This window comes from Populus alba, chromosome 10, assembly GCF_005239225.2.
Source record: "Populus alba chromosome 10, ASM523922v2, whole genome shotgun sequence".
Taxonomy (NCBI): Eukaryota; Viridiplantae; Streptophyta; class Magnoliopsida; order Malpighiales; family Salicaceae; genus Populus; species Populus alba.
Window position 1 is genome coordinate 13,097,936 of NC_133293.1, and position 10,176 is coordinate 13,108,111.

At 33.9% G+C, this 10,176-nt stretch overlaps 1 protein-coding gene across 1 annotated transcript; it reads right to left on the reverse strand.

Moving 5' to 3' along the window:
* LOC118057898 (amino-acid permease BAT1) lies at window positions 1–4,099 on the reverse strand. The gene is made up of 8 exons (XM_035070629.2): window positions 3,761–4,099; window positions 3,382–3,642; window positions 2,548–2,566; window positions 2,239–2,458; window positions 1,973–2,154; window positions 1,354–1,643; window positions 1,126–1,255; window positions 1–787 (listed from the first exon to the last, which is right to left on the reverse strand). The coding sequence occupies exons 1-8, from the start codon at window positions 3,865–3,867 to the stop codon at window positions 440–442; spliced, it is 1,557 nt and encodes a 518-aa protein (XP_034926520.1). The 5' UTR covers window positions 3,868–4,099; the 3' UTR covers window positions 1–439.
* Between the last annotated feature and the right edge of the window lie 6,077 nt (window positions 4,100–10,176).

Below are 10,176 nucleotides of genomic sequence, written 5' to 3' on the forward strand. Positions count from 1 at the left end.
TGATTCAAGACATCGCCATACATTTGATCTTATAACACTGTATTCATCTATCTTTGACATACAATAAAAAAGAAGAAGTTGCAAAAGACAAACAACAAATACATCATTAATTGTTCGCCACAATTTCTTGATTTCTTCTGTAAGTGCACCGGATTGATCAGACATTTATATGGGAAGTAAATTCAACCATGTTCTAACTCGTTTGAACAGTGTTCAAATGGACTTTCTGCATCTACATCAACTTGCTAATCTGCTGTCAACTGCGAAATCTTATTCCCTTGGAAATCTGATCAAGGTTTCTTCCTTCGTGATGGGATGAGTATCCTCGTTAGAACCAGTTCAACTTCATTCCTTCAAACGTATCTTTCTGACACGTAGTATACACATGCAAGATAAAAAATAGTATTTCCAAGAAATGATAATCTCACTCTGTGCATATTTAGCTTTCTACATTGGTTATAGGACCTTTGAACCAATGACGAGCCCACAAGATCCAAGAAGAGATGGTAAGGATTAACAAACCACCAACAGCGACGGGAGTGTAATTGAGTGTCTCGTTAGTGATGGGGTAGGTTACAGGCAATGAGAAGAGGATTGAGATGGTTGCTACCCAAAGGACTGCAATCCAACCAACCAGGACACCATAGCGACCCAAATTGAATGGTCCAGGAATAAAGGACTTGCGTGCCAAAGTCACCCGGAAGAATATGGGTAGGGCGTAAGCAATGTACAGTCCAATAGTAGCTATAGATACCATGGCCTGAAAAGCCACCTCGCTTCCTAGATACTGCAGAAGATAAAGAGCAAACAAGGGGCGCACAGTCAGCAGTTATACAAAGAAGGTAAGTTGAAAGCATGTGGACATTAGGGGCTAAATGCAAAAGTGTGCCTTGGCAAACAGCAAAACTGGCATGCTTAACTCTACTCGACCAAAAAGGTAGTCATTTAACAATTTCTTAGATTCATTGGCAATTAAAAGTGCGAGTAAATAAGTTAGACATTCCTAAATGTGGTGTACAATGCAAATATGATGCCAGCTCTTGAATAAAATTTCACAGGCACGTTTATATTAGGAAAGCCAGATTTATTGAATTTGCAGAAAACAGAACAGGGATGTATTATTACTGTCAATGCCATGCAGAAAGATATGACCGCAGAGAGCCAAACGGCATTGATGGGAACCTCCTGATTGTTCACTTTGTGCCAAAGTGATGAGAGTGGCATGGCTCCATCTCTAGAAAACGCATAAACCATCCTGAGAATGAATATTCAAAGATTAGTCAGAAACCAAGTAAGAATTGTAAACTCGTCAGAAGTTTCAGGTAACATGGGATATCAAACAAGTGGGATTACCTCGAGTTGCTTGTAACTGAACTCATGCCACAGAAAAATATGGCAACAGCAACCACTCCCAGACAAATAATTCCCCCAACCCCATTGCCATATCTTCCCTTAAAAGCTTTGTAAAATATTTCAGCAATGGCATAACCACCAGCATCATTATCTTCATCCAAGAGAGAAGAGATGTTGGTAACCGCAAAGGTGATACCAAGTATGTAAAACCATCCAAATATAACCGATATCCCGATGGCGCTAATTATTCCTTTTGGTCCATTCTTATCAGCATTCTTAGTTTCCTCTGTCTGGAAATAACAGTTTAAGGGGAAAAGAGAGAAGACATTATATAGTTTCATTCCTCCAATTATCCATAAATCAGAAGAAAAGGGAAAAGGGAAGACAATAAACCAATGCACTAGCTATTATGCAAGTAAATAATCATGTGAGCTCGTAATGTTTTTGAAAAAGGGATTAATTGATTTCAACAAACTGAATGTTTATGGTTTATAAACGCACTGTTGCGTTTATAAACAATCAAACTTGTATGTGGAGAAGTAATGTAAAATCTGAAATTTCCAGGACTGTACTTCATAGGAATTAGACTCCACCTAATTCAAAGAACAATGCAACATACCATATGAGCAGATGCATCATACCCAGTGAGGGTATACTGACTCATCAGAAGTCCCAAAACGAAAATGTAAGCTTTGCTATTGATTCCATCCCCATTATCAGTGTTGAAGTGTGTAAATACAAACTTGGCACTAGCCCTCTCCGTTGCAACAAGGGGAATGAGAATCGTAAGAACAAGAACACCTAACAGTGTAGAGATTCAGTAAAATTTTAAGAAGTGGTTGGCTTAAGAGGGAAAAGATAAACTGTAGCCATAATTCTTCATACCTACAAGATTCCAGACAGCAGCCAGCTGCCCGAAGAAAGATAAGACTGATATGGGAAGACTATTTAGCGCAGCATGCAGGAGTAAAATTCCTCCATGTATAGCAATAACTACATATTTTGATGCTTCATATCCGCCACCATTTTTTCCACCTGTGCTAAGGAGAATGATAACCTGAATCAGCTGTGCAAGTGAGAAATCTACACTGGTTGTAACAGCCCACTGAAAATAAGAGTGTACTATAAGTGGTTAGAGCTTATAACAGTGGATATTGAAGGCAATCAAAGTCGAGTGCAAATTCTTAGCTGTACCTGACCAACAATGTTGAACCTGCAAAAAAAGAGAGACAATTTACTGCATCAGAACACGTCCTAAGGGAAGACCAACTTTGTAAAAGTGGTCGGTTGTAAAAGCTACGTATCTAACTTTCCTCACAAGACAAAAGCAGGTCACATAATTATATCAGTGATTTGAGGTTTTGAACTCAAAAGAATAAGCTGGTGAAAACTGAAAACAAGTGATTTCTAGATATCCAATTCTCATTCCACACTTTACTGAAGAATCTGCTCGAGACAGAATAAGAGCACTGGCTACGGTTCGTTGACTGAAGTTTCAAGTGTGGTGTATGTTTGTATCTTGCTGGTCATTGTGAAACCTACATTTTAGTGCATTACCATATCTTTCTTTCTTCGGTGGCTAAAACTTTTCAAATTACAATCACTCAGAAGCCATCTACTATATATCAGAACATCATACTATTGTGATCATCACAATATTACTCTGACTCCAAGGCTGCAATGACTGATAAACCAATTCAAATTGCAGTATAACGAGTGAAGCTCAGCGTACAATTTCAAGAAACTTCGTCTCTGCGGCCTATAATGTAAAAAACACTAGCCTATATTCGGTGCCTACAGTTACAAATAGAAACGATTCTGAAACTGTCCCTGAAGGGAATTTTGCACAGCCTAAAAAGTTTCACACCCAGAGGATTAACCAACTTGGTGATTACAACAATAAGGTCATGAGAAATAAAGGCAAATAAACTGTGAATGCAAAACCACAGAATTCCAAACCACAATCAAATTTGAAGCTAGCAAGATAAATTAAGAACCAAAAAAACAATAGTAAACAAGAAAGATTACCAGCCTGTTATCCAAGATGCAAAGGGTGCCCAATTAGGACCAGCAAGCTTTGCACTCCAATAGTAGAGACCACCAGAAGTTGGATAAGAAGAGCAAATTTCAGCCATGGATAACCCAACAATCATGGTGAACCCACCAGCTATGAACCATCCATATTGCAATGAAACTGGCCCTCCAAAATTGAGTCCAGTATTGTAAAGCGTGGTTATACCAGTCAACACTGATATGATCGAAAACGAAAACGCAAAATTCGAAAACACCCTGCAATTGTTTAACCATATCGGACCGATTAATTATAAGTTTATCAGAAGGACAGGGTTGGCAAGAAAGCTTTAAAGCATAAAACAAGAAACACGAAAAGGGTTCTTGAGAGATTTACGAGAGGTCACGCTTAAGCTCTTGTTTGTAGCCAAGCTCTTTGAGACGGGCATTGCCTGTATCAAGGGAACCGTTGCCGTTTTGAGCTGTATGTGTCGGAAGACCCATATTTAAACTTAAAAAGAAAGATCACAGAGGGGGAGGGGGAGGGGGAGGATGAAGACAGATGAAGAGATTGATTGGTTTTGCAACCAAACTGACCAATCTTACTCCCAGAAACTCTGTCTCCCTTTCTTGGAGTCTACAGTGTGTGTATATTTTATATTTGCTAGCTCTGTCTTTGATTCAAGCAATATTTTTATTGTGAAATATAGTTAAACTAAAAATCATATCTCCACTACCATTCTGGATCGTAGACCGATGACTTTTATTTTGGATCGCAGCTTTCAGCCATACTTGGAGCACGTCTCTCCAGTTGGAAATGACGGTTACGTCCCAGGCTTTCATTTCCCACCAAAATTTAACGGTCAAACTTAAATCTAGCCGCTCGCATATTACCTCCTCATCAGTTAGATTCCAAACTTCTTTACTTTATCAATTTCTCTCCGAACATAATCAACATTTAACAATATCTATTAAATTTGAGTAAGATCAACCCTCCATCCATCAAAAGATCTTGTTTTTTCCCCTTCGCTTCACTGGCCTTTGTAGAAGGAAATTTTACTCTGTAGCTAAAATTGTGCTTCAAGGTATGTTAGAGTTATTTCGATGTTGTGAATGGAAATATTTAATTAACGATCACGTGCAAATTAGATAGGATCTATTAATTATTAGTAACAGTAAATGTACATTGCCATCTCACTGTCTTCTTTTGATGTGTTTGGACAAGATTCATTAAATCATGAGATTTGAGACTTAGCTGGTAATAATTTAATAAATTAAGGGCTAGTTTAGATTCTCCGAATATAATATTCTGTTTCAACGGTTTTTTCCTCGCCATCTCACTGTCTTCTTTTGATTGGTGTTATGTACGTGATGCTGAGTACAGTTTTTGTACACGTCGCTTGTTAAATGTGCTAATTAAAGAAAAAGAATCATTTTAGCCAAAAACAATGGAAGTGAATCTTGGATTCGGATTCGCAAGGCTTTCCTTGTCCGGAGGTTAAGATGTCCAATGGATGGAGTTTCTCATGTCTAGCAGATCATCATCATCCATGATTTTATTAGGTGTAGGCACCCAGAAAAATAAAATAAAATAATAATGGAATTGTCTTTTTTATTTCTTTTCAACGTGTTTCGATTAGTCAGAAGCGGCATGGCACCGTCGTTTTCTTGCTTTGAAAGGTCTGCCATTTACGGAGAGAGTGGGAACTTGAACCTTGGACTGCGCCCAGAAATCCTGCCATGGCGTCATTAGTCGGCACGCAAAATCACGTGCTCAATTCTTCTTAAAACTGAAGATGTGAATTTTATTTATCCACCCAACCCACGAATTTATGTTTTCTCAACATTTTTTCTTCAAAACTAATTTCTGTATGGATCTTGATCTCTAAATATTTGTTTAGAAGCGTAGTTATGGTTACTTTTTAAAATATTTTTTATTTAAAAAAATATATCAATAATATTTTTTATATTTTTAAAAAATTATTTGAGATTAACACATAAAAATGATTTAAAAACATTAAAAACATATTAATTTAAAATAAAAAAAAATCAAATATTTTCAAAAATATTTTTAAAAAATATTTCCAATCAGCATCTAAGTATTCAAATACATCACAATCACATTCTTTTTCTCAACTTCTATCAAAATAATTGACGAAATAACTGCCGACTCCCCTCATCTCCGTCGTCAAAATCCTCCTTCCAACGACTAGATAAATAGAGATGAGCCTTTTTGTGACTTTAATGTAGGTGCCAACAGACCATGTTATTTTTTTTTATTTGGATAACAAGGGCTAGGAGATTACAAGAGAGAAATTAAAAAAAAATGTTTATAGTACACGAATTACATTTAGATGCAATCTTTTGGTTTAAATTTAAAGTTGTTGTTGAAGAAACAAGGGAAATGGAGTTGGAAAGAAGCTGGAAAGAGAAATAGGATGCAGCATGCAGAAGAGGGGAGTGAGAGAGAGTTGATTAGGACAAAGAGGTTGGCAACATCAAAATCGTTAACAAGGAGCCTGAATAAAGGATATAATTAAGATAATTTTAAAACTTCAGGGGGGGGTTAATATAAAAACTAAATTCGGGGGCAAAACTGAACAAAACAAATATCAGGGGAAGAAATCAAGATTTACTCCGGTTCAAAAAGAAATATTGAAATTTACTCAAGAGAAAATCTACAGTGCCAAGAGATTTAGCACGTTTGCAAACAAACTTGTCCTAAAATATCTATCTTTAGTTAACACATGTGATTAATATGTTTTTTTTTTTTGTTATTTTCTTCAAAAAAGACAGTAAAAATAGAGTAAATATACAGATGTCAAGAGATAGTATCTCTTTCATTTCTGATATATAATTGTATATCCAAAGGTAATTGAAATTAAAAGTTAACGATACATTAATAATTCACAGATCGATGGAGCTGATTTGGACATATACATTTATCATCTCATTAAAAAAAAAAACGGTAACGCAACTTGAATTTAAAATTTCAATCTGAAAATTGAAATAGCCTTCTCCTGATGGGTTGCCACGTAAACCAATTCTTTGGGTGTGAGCAGGACTAGGATGGTTCTATCATTGTATGCACTCAAGGCTTGAGGCATGGTTAGATAGAATAATAGTTTGTATTTTATTTTCTTACTGGCTACACGTATCCTGCTAACAAAAATATAAAACGTGATGTTTTTTTCTTGTAATTTTCATTATGAATATAAAAATAATATATTATAAATTATTACAGTGTAATATCGATTTCATCCTTTCAAGAGAATTTTGGATACCCTAATGACAGAGATAATTGAGTTATTTCTAAGACATCAATCGATCATTAAAGGATTATTAGGGGTTGTTATCGTTTTTTTAATAAAAAAAACAGTATAATTACCTGCTTGCTCCTCGAATTAAAAAATAAATAAATAGCTAGTAAAGGGTTTTCATGTCTATGTATTTAAAAAAAAAAAAAACAATATAATTACTTGCCTCCAATCTAAAAAAAATAAACGATTAGCAAAGGGTGTTTATATATCTTTGTGTTTTTTTAAGATTATTAAATGACTTTTTGTGCCCAAACAATTAAAAAAATATAGAAAATAGCCCATGGGTGAGTTCATCTTTTCATGTGGGTTTTTTGGTTGAATATTGGGATAACAAAGGGTGTTTCGGATTTTTTTGCTCTAATTCAATGATTTTTTAATTAAAAAGCAAATGATTAATGAAGTTCAGGCGTCGGTCAGTAGGATATATCCATGTTGTTTAGGTAGTGTGTGTGGTGAATTCATGTGGCCAAATATATTGTTTTGTCGTGTCATTAGAAGCACTGCCTCACTCTCTTCCTCCTGGTGACACTCTTGGTGGTGCTTGGTGGACAGTTTATCGTCGATTGTTATTTCTTTATTTTTCTTTCTATTTCTCTCTCTCCCGCCCCAACACAAATATAGGCCAATCCATTTTTTTGTTCATTTCTTAATTCAGGTCCTTAGGTTTTTTATTGTCTGTTTTAGTTATTGACCCTTTTGATAAAGTTTTTGATGTTTTCAATTTTGTTATTTATTTATAATTTATCATGTGTTATTGTTTGCGATTTGATCCTTATTTTTTTTATTTATGATTTCTTTCCTTGACTCTTGTGTTAAAGTTTTGTTGTTTTCAATTTCACCATTGAATAAAAGTTCATGTTATTTTATTTTTAAAAAATTTAATTCTCATTCTTTTGATTTCTTTTTTATTTTGTTAAAGTTTTTTTCTTTACAATTTACCGATTTAATGTTAGTTTTTTTTATGGCATCTGATTTATTTTTTATCTTGATTGTCATCCTTATTCTTGTAATTATAATTTTATGTGTTATATTTTTTTTTATGAGGTTAATGTGATTTTTTAATTTTTAATATAGATTGAACTTAATTTTTTTAAAAAAAAAACATTTATTTTATAACAATATTTTTAACATATGCAGTCTTGCATATATTTTTTTCATTTGGTTTTTTCAATAAATTTTATACATGTATCGATTTTTGTTGCGGATTAATTTTCATAAATAAATTTATTAGACACGACCAAGTAAATGACTTGTATTACAATGTTAAATATATTGGCCTACATCTTTCTCTAAGTTTTTCTAGTGTTTTTTTTGTTATGATTAATGATTTTCTTTGTATTTATTTACATAAATAATTATTGATTTATTTGATTAAATATTTATATAAAATTTTTATTTATATTTAATATTTTAAAAAAGTCAACATTTTTATCTAGACTTTTTTAGAAGAAAAAAAAATTTCAACTCAGCGCACGGGTCAAATAAATTATATATATAGCCATCGAGGAACTTCTAAGTATCGTACAAAATGGCAGTGCAGTGCTAGCGGGAAAATGTGAAAACGGGCCAGGTACTCGCTATAGACAAAAATTCTAAGACGGCATGGAAGAGCAGGAAGTTTAGACACGTGTCAGGCAGGAATCGTTGATTAATATTGATAGCTCAAAGCGGAAACTTGGGCCAAGCTGGTCGTAGTTTTGAGCTGCACGTTTAAGATTTTTTCACAAAATATCTAAAATAAGTAATGACCGGTAATCTTGAAAACAACGAGGCGTGCGATCCCAAGTTGGAGTCCTACCGTTTTCCGATCATATTCACAGATGATTTTTTTATAAAAAAAATCAAGACGGACCACATATGTCGAGCCCGTTGACAAAAATGTCTTTAACTGATTATCTACTACTATAGAAATCAACTCCTTTATTTATTTATTTTTTCTTCGATTGTGAGGAGATTAACTTCGGGTAGATTACGTAGTGTTACTAAACAAATTTTTATTTTTATTTTGTCATTGGAGTCAGCTGACCAAGAGCTAGCCGCTGTAGTTATGGGCGTAGTTGTAAAGGTGTTAATGCTGTCAAAATATTTTCTATGTTATAGTATGAAATTTTAAAGTTCAAATGTTTCATTTTATAGTTTTTTATTTTTGGTTTAGAACAACTTTTAAAACTCCATAAACCAATCTTTTCTTGGTTTTTGGAGAAAACACGCACTAAAAGCCAAAAAGAAAAAACAAGAGTTACCAAACCAATTTTTACTATTTTAATTGTGTTAATTATTGAATTTTATTCAAATTCAATAAAATATATGAATACCTTTCCACAAAATATCCCCGAAATATCATACCAGTTAAGACGCCTTTTTTTTCTTCACGATCCACTTGTAGCATACCACAGTAACTTTTTTCCATTGATTTTGGAATTGTTCGAACCGTAAATCATTTTAAAAGCTTACCTTTTGACCCAAATTGTTAGAGAGAGAGAGAGAAGCAGCTCTGATCAAATGCTAAACAATCCGGTCCAAACCAGAATTTAGAAATAATGGATACAAAGATTCATGTACATTATGACGTGATGGGTAACATGAATTTGTACCAGATGTGAGGGGGAAGAAAAAACTAAAAAGCAGGTGAGAATCCTGTTTTCCTTTTCAACTTTTCTTATAATGTCAAATCTTTGTACAAATGGGCCTCATGCATTCACATCTCTGTAGATGAAATGCGCATCACCTGTTGATTTCCTCGATCGAGAATTTCGTCCAAAATACTTCGACCTATTTTTTACCACAATTTCTTTAATTTTATTGAAATATCATTAATAATTAATAACAGTGAGTTCTTACTCTTGTTTGCCTGAGAGGTTGGTGGTTGGTGCATGGGGCTTGTTTTTTCGATGCATTGGAATGCTTCCACCCTCTATGTTTTTTAACTAATAATTAATAACATGTTAACGTTAAAAGGGAAATAATTGTAACGTCAATGTTCGAGACATGGTCAGTGAAGACTGTATGTAATTAACCCCCAAAACAAGTTGCCTCTCTCTTGTCGCAGGAAAACAGATGCTATATATATATATATGTATGTATGTATGTATGTACATGCATGTATGATGTATGTATGTATGTAATGAAATTTTACAAGATATCATGTGCTTAGAGAATCTTGTCAATTTCTTAAACTGTATATATATATTTTAAGAAATTGACAAGATTCTCTAAACACATGATATCTTGTCAATTTCTTGCCTCCCAAATCATCGGGAGAAATGGGAGACTAAAAGTAAAGGGATATTTATTTTGAATTAGTTCGCTTGGGATTAGGGTTTCAATTTTTATATACATAATTCCACAACTTCGGACTTTGTTATTCTCATGAACTTTAGTCCGAAAGTTATCAATATGTACAATTAAACAACAACTATATAATAACGAGTGGACACAAGGAAAATAAAACTTTTTTTAAAAAAAAAAAAAATAGGGGCGCAAACTTATTGCT